General features: G+C 37.6%; 1 protein-coding gene across 7 annotated transcripts in view; it reads right to left on the bottom strand.

Moving 5' to 3' along the window:
* Positions 1-18949, bottom strand: part of YTHDF3 (YTH N6-methyladenosine RNA binding protein 3) — a 39781-nt gene extending 20832 nt beyond the window's left edge. Inside the window, exons 1-6 of one of the 7 annotated variants that reach the window (XM_035727122.1) lie at positions 18617-18949; positions 18105-18129; positions 15879-15931; positions 14648-14793; positions 12237-12322; positions 1000-2598 (exon numbers count right to left, since the gene is read on the bottom strand). In XM_035727122.1, the coding sequence (XP_035583015.1) occupies positions 1000-2598; positions 12237-12322; positions 14648-14705 (1743 nt within the window). In that variant the 5' untranslated portion in view covers positions 14706-14793; positions 15879-15931; positions 18105-18129; positions 18617-18949. Of the gene's footprint in view, positions 1-999; positions 2599-12236; positions 12323-14647; positions 14794-15878; positions 15932-18104; positions 18130-18308; positions 18524-18616 lie in introns of those variants that run through there. The other 6 variants (XM_027604201.2, XM_027604202.2, XM_027604205.2 and 3 more) reach the window with 6 other exon arrangements.
* Positions 18950-20183: the final 1234 nt, after the last annotated feature.

Genomic DNA, 20183 nt, shown 5'->3' with positions numbered 1-20183 from the left:
TGTCTGCACAGACCAAGAAGCCACAGGACATGCAAGTTCACACACAGAAACAAATTGTTGACATTTTACAGAGTTAAGTTCCCACTTTACCTTAATTTCTACATAAGAGCTTTCGATAGTAACCAACATAATTTATTAGAAAAGCTTCTACCTTTACCCCTGCTGCATTTGAAAAGAAATTTAAATGTGCTACCTATGGAAAAGTCTGCTAGTTGTCTACTCCCTCCATTCTTTCTTTTCCTCTTAAAAATAGGACCCAGTTTTCTTTTGTGGTTTGAAACAGGAAACATTCCCCAACCTGTCTTGCTCTGTGTGCCCTGTGATCAAATTCTGGCCTATATCATGCAAGCAAAAACAGTGCATAACTTCAGGAAAGTCTCCCCTAAGAGTCCCACAGAGGGTCAATAACGGAGTAAGAAATCAAATTTACAGTCAAAATCTAAAAGTCCCTGCCTTCCCAACTCTAAGCTGCGTTCCTAAAGTCAAATCCTTACTATACTTTGTACAAGTGCTTTAAGTGTACAAATTACAAAAACGATTCAGGAAAGAGTTTCAGGGAAAAAGTCTATGTTACGTCTCATAAATATGAAATAGTCAAACATTTACCAAAGCTGTTTCAAACTCCTAATATATTTTTGCACAAAATTAATAAAACAGAATTAGTACTAGAGTCCCTCACCAGTTCCTAAGTCTGCTTAGTTATAAATGCAGAACTTATGGAACTTTGATGAACACAACTCAATGACCTTTATCCCCTGAGTATGAAGAACAGGCAAATTCAGAGTCAGGATGACCCTTGGGAAGAGAAAATGATGCCCATGTGCCATGAGAGACCCTGAAGGGAGTTTGCAGGGTTCTGTTTCTTAAGCTAAGTAGTTGGTTTCCTTCAGAGTAAAGCTCCTAAACTCAGAATGTAATATTTAAAGGCGTTAAAGAACACCCATCCATACACACCACCCCAATAAAAAGACCCTACACAAAAAATTACTGTACTCTTACCCTACGCATGGCTTCCTCCTCTTCTTGACGCTTTTCATAATGTGCAAAGTCATCAAAGATTGAGGTGGTATGCTTGAAAGTAGCAATTATTTTAAGCACTTGCTTAGCTTTTTCTAGGGGTACCTCTTGAGTGTCCCTTGAATTGGTAACTGGTTTGTTGTCATTATTTTCTAAGCGAATATGCCGTAATTGGTTATTGGGAACATCTTTGACAAAGATCCATTTAACTTCAAATTTGCCCTTCCACTTATCCTGAGACCAGACACCAGCATATGCATTATAGTCCACAACAGACTTCATTTCAGCCACTCCACAAAAATGTCCACTGCCATTCACACTGAAGAGTAAATAGAGTGGGCCTTTCCCATTCAGGGAACGGTAAGCTGCATCCAAACGCTTATTACCATGCTCAGTACTACACCAGATAGAGTACTTAATTGAACGGTGTATGTCATCCTCAGAATAGCTTTTAATTATAAACACACGTCCATTCTTCAGGTTCCAGTCAAAGTCTTTGGGATTATAATTGTTTATGGCCTTTAGCTTTTCCAGCACTGGATGCACTTCTACGCTAGAAGGTGAAGCACTGACAGGAACAACACCTAAACCAAAGTTTTCACCGCCCACTCCATTGTTCTGGTTGAATCCAGCTCCCCTATTCCGAGGAGCTACCCAGCGATTCTGCAGCTGCTGCTGTTGTGGCTGCACTTGGTGAGGCTGGGCCTGTGGCTGAGGTCCTTGTTGCTGCTGTGGTTGTGGTGGCTGAGGCTGCTGTTGAGGCAGTTGGCTTTGCACCAATGGTGGTGGTTGAATTAATGGCTGAGGCTGCTGGATTATAGTTTGAGGAGGCAAAACTGGTTGGGTTGGTGGAGCCTTTACCACTGACCCCTTTTCATCCCAAGTTCCAATATTCATGTTGTGTTTTATAGGAGGTGGTGGCACAGCAGAACCCCCAATTCCCACATTGCCCTTGGGTTTAAGTTTCGGTTGAGGTTTGGCAGGCTTTCTGGCAATGGCAGCCCAGGAGGTTGGTTTAGGCGCTGCACTGCTAACTGGGGGCACACTATTGGTTGCAATGCTAGTCATACCACTGCTGCTCAAGGCTGTACCTACAGTTTTTGTCACTGCAGCTGTCAGGTCACCACCAATTTTCAGTCCGGTCATGCCTTGCTCAATACTACTAATGCCAGGCACCTTACTCAAAGTATCATTGCCAAATCCAGCCTGTCCATCTGTAATAGCTCTCCCAAGAGAACTAGGTGGATAGCCATAACTGCTACTATAAGCAGAACTTTGTGTTGATTGTCCCTGAGATCCACTTGTCCCCCATGTAGAGAAATCAGCATTACCAGGAAAAAAGTTAAATCCATGTTGACCAAGAAATGGAGGGGTATTTCCTAATGCCCCAGGTTGACTAAACACACCATCTGGTATATAATGATGTTCTCCATTACTCATTTGTCCATAGGTTGTCAGATACGGCATAGGTTGGTCTCCAGCCGTGGACCATGCTGCTTCCCCAAGAGAATATGGAAATCCAATGGATGGAGCATAGTAACTAGGCATGTATGGATCTGACATTGGTGGATAGCTGTTACTCTGGAAGACAAAAGATCAGAATCAGGAGCGAAATATCCTCTGAAGAGCAGGGAAAAAAAAAGACTCTGAAAGATTAAAATCAAATAGTTTTAAATAAATGAAAAACTGACGTGCCCATTCCAGATAAAATAAAAATCTCAAATCCAATTTCATCAAGACAAAGATTTGCTGGTATTTTTATTTTAAAATATTTGTTATAAAATTGCAGGATTTTTGGGGGGGGAGGAGATGGGTAGGATGGGGATAATTTTTAAGAGTCAGATCCTCTGGCACAATTTAAAAATACCATCATTTCTACAAAAATCTGAATTATAAACTCCGCACACACGAATTGATCATTTACAGCCAACTCTATTTTAAGCAGCTGATGTATCCAAAAATTTATATGCAAAGATTAAACAATCCTGGAAGCTATGCCAAATAATAGAGGAACTATAGTATACCTATCTATACGATGGAATCCAATTCGGCAATTAAATTTTGTACTTTTATTAAAATGCTCAAACTGAGAAAGAAAATGATTCAAGATTATACTTATGCCACGATCTAAATGTTTGTTTTGTTTTGTCTTGCTCGTTTTGAAAAAGAATCAAAACAAAATCCTTACTTACTATGGTTTCTTAATGATGGGATAACAGGTGCCTCTTTTCTTTGAACTCTAATTTCCAAATTTTACCCAATAAAATCACCTTCCTGGTCAGAATTTTAATTTAGAAACAGTGAGTTTCTGTATTTTTTTTCCAGAATTACTGCAATTAAATCTCGTTTGTTTTGAATACTAACTAATCATTTAGTAATTTGCCAAAAATGAAGGCACTAAATTCTATTTAAAGGAAAAAAAAAAAAAAACTTTGTTACTAGCCAATGTAAAAAATAAGATATTTTAAGGATTTATTTTGAAATGGGTTTCTTAGGCCAAAAACACGTCTGAGAATAGATTTTTACTCTGGTTTAGCTGTGATTTTTCAAGTGTTGGACAGACCTTTAGAATGTACAGAATTAAGCAAAATTTAAAAATTAAATCCAGTCAGGCCAACTAGTACTCATCCTTATAAGGGTGAATACCATTCTGAGGGCTGATAATTCACTTAATATATAGAGGCATTCTTATCCTAAGTCCCCTGGAGCAAAGTATTTAATTTTTTTTTTTCTGTTACTCTCTCAGAACTATGCTGCCACTACTTTCCCAGCCAAGAAGGTGTATCAATATAAACATGTAACAGTAACTTCAGAGATACTACCTGGAATTCAACTGAAATTTCTTTTAAAGGCCCATCAATGAACACTGAGATATTGTCACTATTAAGTTACTTTGACACACTTCATAAATGTTGAAACTGTCCACTGTCTATGAGAAAGTTAATTTAAGATTTTGTCCTTTGAAATGATTCTGATATAACTGATATAAAAATAACATGAGAATCAAATAAAGGTTGCATTTAAATTAATAACTGTGACATAGATTTACTATTTCCAGCAAAGCTTGGACTTAAAAACAAGAACAACTCTGTCACTTAGTACTACTTAAAAAATGACTTTTTAAATATACTCTCAATACATTTTACTATATTCAAAATGGGAAATAAATGGGTTACTGTTTACCAATCTAATTGAACATATTCTTTAACGGCATTACATAATTATTAACTACATTTAAAAATATATTCCAAGAATGCTCACAATATTAGTATAAAGGAAATAACGAACATTTTCAGAACCACAACAGTACTGGCATCACCACACAGACCAACACTGGAAATACTGACTGTCATATTTAATAAAAGAGAAGCCCAAGGAAAGCTCACAATCACCAACAATGTTATTCAAAGAAAAAAATCTTTCAGAAATTAGTAATGATTAAACTTTATTAGCCATGAAGAGCGTGCACGCATGCGCACACACACGTGTAACCCGACCACTAAATTATTTGCTAAAAATAAAAGTACTCAAAGGGCTTCACACTGACAAGGAGGTCCCTGTGATATAAAACTCTTCAAAAGCTTAATAAAAATGAATAGGTCAGCCAATATAACATATATAATAGATTAACATTTTTTTCTTTAAGATATTCACTTGAGAGAGTACGCAAGAGAGAGCACGCAGGGCGGAGGGACAGAGGGAGAGGGAGAAGGAGACTCCCCATTGAGCAGGGAGCCTGATGCGGGGCTCGATCCCAGGACCCCAGGATCATGACCTGAGCCAAAGGCAGACACTTAAGTGACTGAGCCACCCAGGTGCCCATGATTAACATAGTTTTAAAATTATCTTTTTTTGAAGTTGCTAAAAAGATCCTTCTATTACTGTATTATTTATTTCAACCACTTACTGAATGCCTACATTGTGAAAATGCTGATACATTCATTCTAAAAGAAAACCTACAGTTAAAGAGACACAAAACACAGGGAAGTGAATAAATTCCACATGGGGGAAGAGCAAGAGAGCTGTGCTGAACAGGGAGGTAATCAGTTTCAAAGTTCTAATTTAGAATGCTGGCACTGAAATCTGGACTCAGCACGTCCTTACCTGGATGTGAGAGTGGAAAATGAGACCAGGTAGAAAGTTTGTTCGTTTGTTTATTTATTTGAGAGAGTGAGAGAGACAGAGAGAGCACAAGCAGGGGGAGAGGCGGGAGAGGGAGGGGGAGAGGGAGAAGCAGACTCCCCGCTGCGCAGGGAGCCCCATGCGTGACTTGATCCCAGGACCCTGGGATCAGGACCTGAGCTGAAGGCAGACGCTTAACCGACTGAGCCACCCAGGTGCCCCGAGGTAGAAAGTTTTTAAAGTTCGTTCCTCATAACCAAGTTTTTGCAAAATTACACTCCTAACTTACGTTGAATTTATTTACTTATTTGACAGAGAAAGACACAGCAAGAGAGGGAACACAAGCAAGGAGGTTAGGAGAGGGGGAAGCAGGCTTCCCGCTGAGCAAGGAGCCCAATGCGGGGCTCGATCCCATGACCCTGGGATCATGACCTGAGCTGAAGGCAGACACTTAACAACTGAGCCACCCAGGCGCCCCATGTTGAATATTCTTATTTCACCATCACAAATGCTGAATTTTGCAGTTACCTATCAAGTTCGTAACTTATCTATATCACCTACATCATAATAATTCAGAGGTTAGCAAACTAAAGGTCAAAGAGTAAATATTTCAAGCTTTGCAAGCCAAATAATCTCTAGTTGCTGTCAGTCATCTTTCTTTTTTTTTTTTTTTAAACAACCCTTTAAAAAGCTACTAGCTTAGGGTTTTTTCCAAAGAAAACAGGGCATAGACTGGATATGACCCCTAGGCTAGTTTGTCCACCCTGTTTTAACTGATTATCTAATCTGTACTAATTCCTAAAAAAAGGAAGCCAATATTCTCTGGGGAATGGGAAAACAAATTCTGCCAACTCTGTTACCCATGGGGCTGGACCAGGCCCAAACTCTTTAGGGTATGGGGGCTTTTATCAGGTAACTTTTCAATTATTTTTTTAAATCATAATTTTTACTAATTCACCTGTAAATTATTGATTTTATCAAAATAATAAGTTTAAATTACTTTAAAGTGTATTCCATTAGTCACACCTGCTATCAAACAGACAGCTCTGGCTAATAAGCAGAGATACAGTGCTGTCCCTATCTGACTATAGAGCTGTCCAGTGTTACTGCTACCACCTATACTTGAGTATATTGGATAAGTGGCGTTCTGCACTTTATCAAACAACACTACCCATTTATTTTTCCAGTTTTTTCAGTAGTTTCAGCTGAATAAGATGTGTTTTTTCCTTAGCTCCATCAAAGTATTTAACCAGCTTCTAAAGGCAAGGCTTCATTTTGGGTTCTAGTAAGAACAAAGCTATAGGAAACTTTCAGAGTTTCAAAGTAAGATATGGTCAACACATTTTGAATTAGTAGAGCTTCAACTGTAACTGGAAATGTTTAAAAATATGTTCTGCTAAATTTAAGACTATTTTTAATTGCTAGCTATGTGGAATATCAACCAGAGGAATCTACCTTAGTAGTGAAGAGGAACAAAAGTTCCACTTACTGATGATGCAAAATAACAACTAAAAACTTACTTTCACCTTTTACTTCAAACCTGGTTATAGTGAGACATAATCAGTATAACAGTTTATGTTCAAATAATCACTTTAATAGTATACTCATAATTTGGAAACTGGTTAGTTATAGTGAAATTTTACTATATTCTTTAAAGACATGCAAACTTTAAACCAAACGATGTGAAATGTTTGAAGTTTCCCTCACAAAGTACTATTTGGAAGAGGAAAAATTACATCAATATATAAATATATAAAGTGATTTAAAAAAATCAATGAATATAATGAAACATACTTGTAACAACAGATCCACAGACCCTTTACCCACAGAAATAACTTAGAAACACAATCTGGGGAGGCCATTTAACATAAGGTTGAAGTGAAGCCATGAGATGTCTAAACTTTAATCCCAGCCCAGGTACTTATCAGCTATGTGAAAGTAGCCAAGTTACTTAAACTGTGAACTGTTTTCTCATCTACTAAAAGGAAATAAAGATACAGTGCCTAAGACACATGAAGTATTCAATCAACAATAGTTATATTTGTTAATACAACTTGCCCCTTTTAAAATGTAAATTAATCCCCAAACACAAGATATAATTTCAGACCTACGCCAGATCTTAAAAGAATATAAACTCATGGTGTAATGTAGTAGTCAAGGATATGGACTCAATTCTTTAATCTTTTACTTTCTATGTCAGTGATCTCATTAGATCATGTAATTTCTCTAACCCTGACTTCGTTGGTAAAATGAGGATAATAGCTGCTGGTCTTATCAGTTGTAAAGATTTTCTAAAATCTACCGCGCTAACTACAAAGTGCTGTATGAAAATATAGGAGTAAGGCCTTTTACCTTTAGTTTTTAAAAAAATATTTTTTAAGATTTTATTTATTTATTTGTCAGAGAGAGAGAGCACGTGCGCGCACGCACAAGCAGGGGGAGCATCAGGCGGAGGGAGAAGCAGGCTCCTCTCTGAGCAGGGAGCCCAATGCGGGACTCGATCCCAGGACCCTGGGATCATGACCTGAGCCAAAGGCAGACGCTTAACTGACTGAGCCACCCAGACATCCCAATTTTTTTTTATTTTGAAATCTAAAATACAGAAAAAATTAAAAGATCTTCCTTATAATTTTAATATAATTTATAATTATTTCTTAGTCTTATGATACACATCAATTGTTTTTCTATTATCTCAAAGAAAACTTGAACAAGAAGTTCATGACTACTGCTGACTTGAGACATTTTAATACAACTCAATCATAGCTAGTCTTTCACACAAAAACTTAAGATCCGTTTTTACTTTCTTTCCAAGAAAGAAGCTATAAATATCCCAGAAGTTCAATTAGAAAGGAAAAGGCGTAATTCACCAATAAAAGCACTTCTGTACAGAGAAAAACAAAAACTGTTTTCTATTAAGAACCTGAGGTACTTCAAACTCCAGAACAGTTTAGAATACTTTTCTTTTTTTTTAAAGATTTTATTTATTTGACAGAGAGAGAGATAGCAAGAGCAAGAACACAAGCAAGGGGAGTGGGAGAGGGAGAAGCAGGCCTCCCACAGAGCAGGGAGCCCGATGCAGGGCTCGATCCCAGGACCCTGGGATCACGACCTGAGCCAAAGGCAGACGCCCAACAACTGAGCCACCCAGGCACCCCAGTTTAGAATACTTTTAATGCTTATATGTATTTTCTTCTAAAACTTTAAAAATATTATTATACTTTTCAAAAAGAATACCCTACACATATCTAATCACAAGGATGTCACCAAAAAATGTATTATATGTGGTACCCAGTTAACCTAAATATTTCAACTGTAATTCTTTGTTCCCTAATTCTAGCAGATAAAGCAATCAATTAATTAAATACTTAATAAATGCCTACTATGTGCCAGATACAGTGCCAGTCACTGGAGACAAAAAGATGAAGAACACGGACTCTGACCTGGAACACTTCCCAGGTCTAGTGGGGAAGACACATATACCCTGCAATTTGATAGGTACTGTAATGGAAGTACAAGCAAAGCAAAACAACCACTCTAGTACAAAGAGCAGGGAAGCAAGTAACTGGGAGAATCAGAAGAGACTTCATCAAGGGATAAATATAGGAGTCTGTATGTGTGTACAGATCATACAAAGAGCGAGATCATGAAAGAAAATATTCAGAAAATATTTATATTCTTAGAAAATAGTGACTCCTATATCCTCAAGCAAACTGGAGAAAGCTGACCAAAGACAAGACAGGGAGGGAAATGGAGCAATTTTAAGGGCACTCATAGAACAGATGTATCCACTGTTGTGAAGCTGTGGTAACTCTGTAACATGACAGTGGCACAGACTTGGACTTTAGGAAGATTGCTGAGTGGCAATATAGAATTACTAGTTAGAAAATCACTCCAACAGGCAGAGATAATGGAAACCTTAACTAAGGGCAGTGATGGCGAGGATGATAAATAATAAAATTCAAAATATTCTTTACTTTCTTAGTTCTCTATTCCACTTCTCTGACAAACATGGCTAGGAATTTATCTCCCCATATAGACAAGCAGACAAACTCAAACATAATTTTTCCAAGTTATTCTTCAAATTTATATGTACAAATTACACGGCATCTTTAACAGTACCATTTAAACCTAAATCTTCCAATCAACTTAATTACCCGATTATTCTGAGGAACTTTAGAGAACTAATTTTAAGACCTGAAGGATGAACAGTTACTTTTCAAATAACTATAAAAATTATCCCTTAAGAAACTGAGCACTAGAAACTAGAATATGCTACCACGGAAGGCCAACAACCTGTTTTTAAAGTATCCCTGGATTTGATCTGAATTAGATCTAAGTATACAAAACAATTTAAGTCACTAGCCAAAAAATTAAACACTTTTCCAGACGAAAGATTCATTTTTCTTATTCACAATATTAAAATCAGATGAAGGAGTTTAATTTAAAGACATACTACACATTTAATTGAAAAATTTTTTAATTGAACATTGAACTATAAATGCTCACATAATTTTAATATGTTACTAATGGGGCTCCTGGGTGGCTCAGTCGTTAAGTGTCTGCCTTCAGCTCAGGTCATGGTCCCAGGGTCCTGGGATTGAGCCCCACACCGGGTTCTCTGCTAGGCAGGAAGCCTGCTTCTCCCTCTCCCACTCCCCCTGCTTGTGTTCCCTCTCTCTCACTGTCTGTCAAATAAATAAAATCTTTAAAAAAATAAAAATAAAAAAATAATATGTAACTAATTACTTGAGATATTTCACCAATATTTCTAGTTTTCACTAACCTGCTTTAAAAGGTCAATTTTTAAAAATTTTCTCTTTTAGCTAGGTGTTATGAGTAACTTAAATTCTTATACAAATCATCTCTAAGATTTCAGATAATTTTCAATTTTTCTCTCCAATAAGCCCAGTTTTCAACATTCTATAGTGTGAGTACTCCCTCAAAGGTAAATATGTGCTCTGGTTACAGATAATTATTTTTAGTATTACAGAAAGCTAATTGCTAAAAACCTATTCATTAGTACTGACAAGGGGAGGGAGGATAGTACAGCCTCAGTGGCATCAAATTTTAAAACTTCTCTTTAAATAGCACATGAATATATATTCAGATATCATAAAAAACCTATTTAATTAATAGAAAGCATAAGACTATTTAAACATCACATTAAAACAAATCTTTTTTAGATTATTTTTGTCCCAAAATAAGGAAACTTTTATAAATACAATTTAAAAATTGGGTTCACTAAACAAATCTCTTCGATTGTTAAAAAATAACGGTTTTCTGACACTTCTAAAGTTTTTTTTTTTTTTACGAGTGCAATCTTATGCAGAATTCCAACATATAAAACAGATAAAAAGCAGAGCACAGCTCTGGCTGCTGCAGGGGATGGGATCAAGAGTACTCTCCCCTGGTTTTCCCTAGGCAGACCTGAAGCCTCTCTGTGGAATGCCAAAAAGCAATATTCTAAGCCCCTGTGACAAATAAATTATATAATCTGTTACCACGTAAAAGAGGATCCTTATTGGTTACAATTCTCAAACATTTACATTCCATTAAAATTCCTTAAAAACAGAGATTGTTTGAAAACAAGAGGATCTTTGTAACTCTATCCTCGTCTTAGAAAATCATTTTACATTGTAACACATAAAGTATGAAATCAAGTAGCAAAAAAATTCAATTATTTAATATTTAAAACAATTTCCCAAACTTATCTGATCATGAAGACCTTTTTGAGAAAATATCTACTATACTTCATAACATCAGAATTTCTAAAAAAACTGGAAACACTGCCATAAGAGATGTTAACTGAGATTACTGTATGGGCCCAAATAATAGGATACTGAACATTTCTTTTAAAACTTGCACTGCAATTCAAAACAATGATCTTCCTAATTTCCAGTTATACATTTCTTTCACAACCTTTAAGTGCAAAGTAAATTTGTTACCAAGATCATAAAGTTAGATTATATAAGTATGAAATAATTTTTTCATTCTCTTATGAGCAGCCAAACATTCATAGATTTTATCAACCGTTTTTATTCTTTCTCATTTATTTATTCCCTCCCAATACAAGCTAGGAATGTAGATCAACAGATAGAAGGGGGTGGTTAACGAGAAATGACCAAGGGGTAGATCAAGTTGAACATAACCATGGCTCTCCACACTCCTAAAAACAATCCTACATACCACAAATTGGGAACTACTTCTTTTCAAACTTTCCCTACAATTCTAAAGGCCTACAATGATATTTGTTTCCTGGTTCTTTTACAATTTCAAAAAAATCTAAGAGATTTCCTGGTACATTTTTCATATACCTTTTTTTAAGCAAAACAACAAGAGCAATTTTAATATTCTTTCCCAAAAACTGGTTAATAATGAAAGTTTATTTTTTTAATTTACATTAAAAAATGAATGCAGATATATGCGGATGTATATAGAGACCAAAGAGACCAAAGAATACTCTTTCGTTTTTCAATGCTTAAGTCTAAATTATACCTGTATACAAACTCACACAATTATCCGTGAAAACTCTAAACACAAAAGAACCCCAAAAGTCACCAGTTTATTTGATTTTATGAAATTCTCCAAGCCTACAACACAGAAGGAAAGTGTGTTTATAAATCTTCTATTCCCTACGTTAACTGGTTGTATTAAAACTTTAATTCTCAACGAAATTCAAACTTGAATACCTTACAAAAGAGAAAACACTACATTTAACCAGAATTTCAGGCATAACGACTCCTTTCCCACAAACGTGTAGCTAATTAAACCTTGTAATTTGCTTTGGCTATGAAGATATGGCAGCAACATTAAAAGGTTAAATTCTTTCAAAATTCAAAAAAAAAAAAGTCTACTATACCATATACAAATAATGTCCATCTTCAAATCTTTATATTTCACAATCATCTAGTTTCAGCCACCTAGAATTTCCAAAGAATTCTCCTGTACCACAAACCTGCTACTGTTACTCACTATTATGCAGGCACACTAGATTGATACATGTTATGGTTAGCCTCATTCAATTAAAATATCTATTTGAAAAACCCATTAATACTAATGTAAGTTTAATTTCCTAAATATGGGACTGTCAGACTTACCTGATTTGTCTGGCTACTTAAGTATGGCTCAAAATCATCATCATTTACAGCATCTTTTTGATGAATCGAACCGTTTTGTACTGAAACTAAAAAATATGTTTATATTAGATGTATGGTAATTATCTTTATGAAACTGACAGAATAACCTAACATTTTCAATATTTTTTGACCAACTCAGAAAAAGTTGTCCTGAGTCGTTCTTTTTTTAAAAATTTAACTTAATATAGGTACAAATATTTATGTGCAACCAAAAACTTAACAAATCTTGTATATACCCAAGATTACATAAACTATATATACACTTCCCATTACCAAAAACATAATGTAAATATCTCAATTTCAACATTGTTGCAAGCAGTTAAATTGTTGGAAGGGTTCCCTGATACTATATTTGAATCTAAAATAAACACTTCAAATAGTGTTGTAGATAATCGATTGCTGAATGTTCTCTACCTTTGTTAAGTCTCTACATAATTTAGCACAAGAAAGATAAATAAAAAAATGAAATAACTTTCCTTGGTAACTTAAGTTAGAGTAAATGTCTTAAATGTTTCCAGTTAAAGAAAGTGGCTAAAATTCATTGAAGCAGTTATCACAAGGAATAAATTATAAAAAATCTAAATAAAAAGGCCCTTAATTCTAAACCAAAAAATTACAAAAACTTTCACTTGAAAGTACAAAGACACTAAAGATAACCATGATTATTCTTCAAACCCATAAGAAAACCAGAGAATAATTTATAATGCTGTATTTGTTCAGAGATCATTTCCAAAAATGCTTTATAAAGTTATTATTCTCTGAATGCTGTCTCAGAGTGCTTTTGAGCACAGACTAGAAATCAAGTCCTGGGTTTGAATCCCAAGTCTTACACTGAGAAGTGGGGTGATCTCTAGTTAGTGGCTTAGTCTCTCTTAACTCTACTTCTCTGTTCAAGGAGGTAATTAACAGTACCTACCTCATATCATCTGAGGATTCAAAGACAGTATTCAATAATCTTGGCTACTATTATACATAGAATATTACAAGATCCAAAAAAAGATTAAAAATTACTTTAGGACCACATAAACAGAAGTTTTACAAGGCTAACACTTGACATGATGACACTGTCTAAATATACTATTCTACTTTTGAAACACGTGAGATGAAAAAAGCTGAAAGTTTATGTTTGTTGACTAATCCCTCAGAAACAAAAACAAAAACAAAACCCTTTCTGAATCTGAAAATTCACTGCTTAAAAATACAGTGTCACAAAGTTATTATAAATTAAGGCTGGGAGCAATGAATTTAAGTTGTGTGTTCCTCTAGAGCATCATTACATTTTTATTTTCCCTAATTTTCCAAGAGTTTAGATCACCAAAAATGTATTACAAGCTGACAGTGGCATGGGAGCAAAGACAGGTGAAATCCCTTCATTCTTTGCCACTAATGATCACTCAGAGAAATGATACTACTCTGTGAAGCCTTCAAGGTAGACCTCTTATGATACTACATTGCCCTCAAATCACAAGAGCAACATGAAGGTCACCTTGATCTTGGCTCCACTGAGGTGGTTTAACTGTATTTGGTAAGGATTCCAAGAACCAGAGTTGAGCTACATGTGCTCCCTGGAATTTAAATATATAACAGCTACTAGAAACAAAAATAAAGAGAAGGGTACCTTAGGTTATTTCTGGTGGGCTAATCATTTCAGCCCAAGAGATTCTAACATACCTCTTGTCCTTCACCACTGGCTTTACCACCCCTTTATCAAAGGTGCTTATGCATGGTCTATTACCGCTAAAAAAAAAAAAAAAAAAAAAAATCCTCACTACACTATTGGACTATGACACTAGTATATGTTACTCTCTGAAACAGCTACCCATTTCAAAATCACAACTATCTATTTCTTGTATTCATGATTCTCAGAAATTTAGTCCATGCTGCTAATAATAGTAAAAAGTACCCACTTAAAATCTGTCTAAATCTATATTATGGTGCTATTCTTACTCATTTCCTCTGTTCTATTCTTTATCTTCTAATTCTAAGATGCTGAGACTAAGAACAAAATATTCTCATGCACTAAGTAAATATACAGTCTACGGTCTGTGCATAAATGATGCATAAATATGTCTAAAAAGTTCTAAAAGAGTATTCAAGGAGTATGTCAATCTAAGGAAAAATATTTAAAGTATTTCATGAATACTAACAAGCAATTTGCATTAAATTAGAATCTGAATAAGAAGCTAGCCCTTGAATTTCAGAAGCATACCTTTCCTTAAGAAATTCAACTGTCTTTAAAGACTTTAGTTTTTGAACATTACTTAATGACAGTCTAATGTCTTGGAGACTGAAAGCCATTAAATAGCAAAGATATCCAAGCCAGTCCCATAGTCTGTACAAGTTCTTCAGGGAAAAAAGAACAGATGACTTACATGATTCTTCGCCTGTTTCCTCTGCTCTATGAAGCAGAGTCAAATCAAGATAGAACATGGGCCTTAGGAGCCAGGTGATTCTTTGCTCTGGTCCTGACTACATCAAGTTAGGAAAGTCAACAGATCTGTGCATCATGTTTTCCCACCTACAAAAACAGCGACAATACCATATACCCTCTATCTCCTTATAGGAATGTTTTGAGGATTAATAATAAAATGAAGCCTAAAACGACAATAAAGTGCTTTGCAATCATTTCCAGAGGGAGTGTGGGCACAGGATACAAAGGAACACTGCCAAAACACTGCATTTTCCACTACTTTTCTGAAGCACTAAATAAGATACAGCCAAATTCAACCTAATTCTTTTAAACTGCAGTTTTACCAAACAATTCTGTCTCTCTGTTGGGAAGGGATGGGGGGGGGGGGAGAGGAAGGAAAACATAAATTCCTTTCCATATATTTGTCTATTTATACACTTAAGGCACAGGAGGAAGCTGATGGCAAGGCTGCTAGGAGTACAGGATCTGACACTTTTATCTGTGGCGCCTGCAGGGAGAGGAGAGGTACCCTTTTATTCTGGCAAGCAAAAATTCTGGTTATTAATAAATAAAAGTGATATAAAATCCGTTTCAAATTATGAACCAATAAAAATAAATAAATCATGGACCAATAGTTAAATTATCCTTAAATTTCTACTATCCTTCAGTACTACCCTAGCCAAGGATAATAAAGAGTTCTAATATTTAACGTAAGGAAAATCTAGTAACTAAAAAGAACTCAAACTTAACCAAAAAAAGTAAACCTAGAATTATTACTTATACTACGAAAGCATTTTTGCCTTACAAAGAGATTGCTATAGAATTCCTTTAAAATTTTAGCTGTTAGTGCACTTAAATCCTTAAGGATATACAGGAAAAAAGAGACACTAAGACAGGTGTTAGGCTCACAGTGTCAAATGAAGATAATTCAGAAAGGACATACAGCATCTCTGAAATTAAGTCATCTGAAAAGGATTATGCTTTCAGAACTTTGACAACTCCTCAGCGACATGTATTTTTCATGTTTGAGAAGTTGAATTCAAGTTTAATACTCATATTCTTAGAATATTCACGCTGTAGTTCAAGAAAAATAACTGCTTTCTGCTTCACAAAAGTAAACAGAACTGTAAAACAATTCTACTAGCTTGAAAACCAAGTCAGCTAAGGCACTGTAGTTTTTCTCAAACACACACATAGCTACTTGTATCAGTTCACTGCAGGTGCTGCCTTCGCCTTGTAATTCTCCCTGCAGGGGCATAAAAATACAAGTGATGTATATGTGTATTTGTGCACTTGCAGCATCTACCATTTTAAAGCATCTTAAATGATTACCAATACTCTTAGGCCAGTAGAGTTTTTCCCTCCTGCCATGTCTTAGGCAACAATCTCCCTGCACCTTAAAAATAGATGAGGTGAGGAAGGTGAAAATAAATCCAGCAAATAAAATGGCAACTAGAGCAGTGGACTACTGTAATTGTAATTCAGCATAACATACAATAGGATTTACAGCTAGAATTATCACTTTTATTTTGTAGATAGAGAGGAAATTCTGACCAAAAGGTACAATGTGTTCAAGCTCACTTGGCAAGTGAGTAGCCACAGGAAGTATTAGGACACAGGTCTCCTAGGAATCCCAGTCCATCATTCTATCCATGGATAAAACTATGAATGGAACAATAAGGGTGAAAGAAAAGAAAATTTCTTGGAATAAAGAGCTATCCAAATAAATACTCTGTGTGTGTCTAGATACATCTAAAAAAGGCTATGCTGATGGATCAAAAAATTTTAACCCAAAAAATACTTATTTATAAATGTCAATATGCAATTATTGTCATAGATAACTTATATCTATACCAGAGCTATCACTAGGACATACCTAAGGGAAATGACTAAATCGCAATCAAACTTAACAGTAATTCAGTAATGGCTTACAATGCTGCAGATGCTTTATTTTGTTTTGTCAAACAAGTAAGTACTTCATTGAACTTGCATACTTACCTTAAAGCAGGTAACACAAAACACTTAGCATTTCAAATAGCCTTGCAAAGTGCCACCTCCCCACAGATCTAGGATAAAATAATTTATGCTAGGCAATAATGACCACAGATTTCACATATCTCCAAGTCTATATACTTCCTCATGAGCAGACTAGCAAAAAAAAAAAATTAACGGATCACGCTTTTGAAATTTACAATATTTTAAAACATTTAAAATAAACAGTATCAAACACTGAGGTTTATGCTTACAATGGAAAACAATCCTAAAATTGAACTTTTAACTCTAAAAATTAAAACTTCTAAATGTGCATATACTCCCCCAAAATACATCTTTAATCAAGACAAAACAATAAATTTATGCTACCCGATACAGTGCCATTTATCTGGTATGTACAAATTCTCAAACTGTACTACAACTCAAAATTAACTGACCTGAGTACTCAGAACCTATTCTTTTAAAATCTGCGAAGGCAAATAAAAACCCTAAGAATATAAAGAGCACCAATAAAGACCTTGAACTTACATCTAAAAAGCTTATTTTCTAGGTAATACTTTACTAACTGAAATAAAAAACAGGAAGTATAATTCTATTTAGTCTAATTTCAAGCCCTATTACAAAATGTTATGAATATATAATTCATTGTAATGTTAACTGGCACTATCCCAAGAAAGCAGTTATTGTTCTATACTTACTAATGTCACATGATTAATGTCATAATGTTTCAGTTGACTATTGTTCCATATTAACAGACACAAAAAACACATTTTTTTAAAATGCTTTACTTTCAATGGTTTTTTGTTGTTTTCTTTAACTGAAGAGTAAATCATAGAGCCAGAGCAGAAACCTCACAAATTATTTCCTTCCCAGGCCTTTCTAAAATACCAGATTGAGTCACACCTTGCAATCAGGGCTACACAGCTAGATGACATGCCTGTTCAGTTTTGATCTCTCTCATGTTGTAACTGACTTCACTAGAACCAGTGGTTAACAGTACAATTTTCACTAATGTGACATGGAATACAACTTGAGTTGCATTTTTTAACATAACCCAGCAATGCCGAACAAAATGTCCACTTATCTGCACGCATTTGGAGAAATTTTTGTGGTAGAAGTTACATAATACAGATAAATTGCAAAATTAAAGAAATGTCACCACATTCATAATACCTCCTTAACTGAAATACAACTAAGAAAACTGTTTTTTTGGTACAATTTGGTTTCTAAAAAGATAGCTTCAAAGCAAGGAACTACCGAAGTTTTGGGTAGCATTTGGCTGGTTTGGCCGTGATGAGTATTTCTCTAAACATACATTTCAAAAACAAACAAAAAACTGGAGCAAAAACAAACAAAAAGGCCCTGGCAAAGTTTAAAAGTGACATCAGACGAACATTAGGAGGCAAGATAAAAATACTCAAACTCACCTTTATTTCCTTGCCCTTTAGGTCTCTGCGCAGCAAGACGAAAGAGGTGGTAATGAGAAGAAAAAAGAGAGAGAGAGAGAAAGTGTGTTAATCAAAGACATTATCAAAGACAAGGTATTTTCAACAATCCGCGTAGGAGGAAAACCCACCACATCCTCCATAGCCTCCAATTTCCCAACCACCCCCAGTCTTTAAACCTCCTACCCGCCACTCGAAATCCGTCTCCCAGAGGTCGCCTGGTCTCAGCCCCAGGTTTGCCGCCCTCAGATTGCCCTAAGGCCCCTAGGAGCCGTCGTTCCCCCACCCACCGCGGCTCCGCAGCCGCCCGCCTCGGCCGCAGGCTCCGGGGCAGGGCGCACGCCCCGGCCCGGGCGGCAGGACCGCAGCAACTTGCGCCCGAGGCACCGTTATGGGGCCGGCAGCGGCGGCGACGGGGAGGAGCCGAAGCCCCACGCGAGGGTGGAGCTCTAGGGCTCGGGCCTTCGCCGAGCCGGAGGCCTCTGCTCCCTCACCTGATCCACGCTAGTGGCTGACATTCTTCACCGCAACCCGAGAGCTGCTGCCGCTGCCGCCGCCGCCGCCGCCGCCGCTTGGGCCTCTCCCCGTGCACTCACAGCAGTTGGCTGCCGCCCTCCGCCGAGTGACCGATCCAGCCGCCGCCGCTGCCGCCGCTCGTTCAGAAACCAGAAAGAGGGCCTCGCGCTCGGGGGTCCTTGGAAGGGGCCCTTCTTTTCGGCGTGCAGGCTCCTCTTCCCCCTCTCGCTCTTCGCTCCTCGGGTCCACAATGGCGGACAGACTCCCTAGTCTCACTTCCGCTCCGAGCCTCCCTGACCTTCCGCTCTCCACTCTGACGTCCCTGCTCACCTCGCTCTTCCTCCCCCACCCGCGCGCCCGCCAGCTACCGACCTTGGCTCCGCCTGCACATCGCCACGTCACCGGAGACGGGGAAATCGCTGGTAGGCCCCTGGACGCATGCGCCGGGGAGGGAGTGCGCCTGTGCGGCGGCGAGCGCCACCTTCCAGGGACGCTTCGGTGGCTGCCTTCTGGGCGACTCCCGGGATGCAGGGCGCGCGGCGGGCGGAGGCAGCAGGAAGCGGGCCCGAGCGGGATGCCCTCGCACTCTGGGCAGGAAGTAGGCCTGGGAGGGAGGTGGCGGCTCCCTGGGAGTAGAGCGGGGCCGAAGGCGCAGTGCCGGCGGCGCGCTCCTGGTGGCGGAGCGGACCTTGGTGGGTTGCAGCGTCGCAGTCGCACCGGGTGAGCGAGCAACGGTGGCCGGGCCTCCCCCAGAGCCTCCTGAGGCCATCCAAGGCCACGTGGGCGGGTGGTTTAGTCAACCGCCCTCGGGACAGAGATGCTGGGCTTTCTGCACAAGCCAGCACGTGCAGCGAAAGTGACTGGGTTAGAGCTCTGGACACTGAAGCAGAGAGGAGGTGCGCCCGCCAAGTGTTCCTTCTCACCAAAGCCCAGGCACATGCTCGGAATAACTCATAATTAACCCATAACCTCTGGAGTCAAATTTATCACCCAATTCCTGCACTTGCGTTCCTCTCCCGTCAAGTTATAATCTCCGGAAAGATACACACAGTTACAGGAGGTTTTTCAGTCCTAAAAGTTAGTTTCAAAAGAAACTGGTTAAGTTACTTTTTGCAAACTGGCAAAACCAAAGCAGCCGATTTGCAACATTTTGAAAGTTTTGTTGAAATAACATCTTTGCAGTAAAGGCAAAGATTCCTTGCCTAACAGGTGTGACGTGGACTCTAAAAAAAAAAAATAATTTCCATGACTAAATCCTTTCTTTACTTCAAAGCCATCAGATAAGTAATAATTGAGAAAGTATAAAATTGTTGAATTATAGGATTCATTTTGTGTTTCACGATGCAACAGTATTTTAGAAGCACTGAGAAATAGAACTGAAACGTATCTTGAGAGTCCACTGCTTCATACAAATCACCAAGACGCATTTTTCAGGTCTGGTCAGCTTCCCATGCTCTCTCATTTTGCCACAGGGCCCAGGGACTCAGCCGGATTTTTGGCTCAGGCTGAACACTCTTGCCACTTCCCAAGACTTCTCCCACCCTT

The sequence above is a fragment of the Zalophus californianus genome, chromosome 4, assembly GCF_009762305.2.
Source record: "Zalophus californianus isolate mZalCal1 chromosome 4, mZalCal1.pri.v2, whole genome shotgun sequence".
NCBI lineage: Eukaryota > Metazoa > Chordata > Mammalia > Carnivora > Otariidae > Zalophus > Zalophus californianus.
This window is presented reverse-complemented; position numbering and strand designations above follow the sequence as displayed.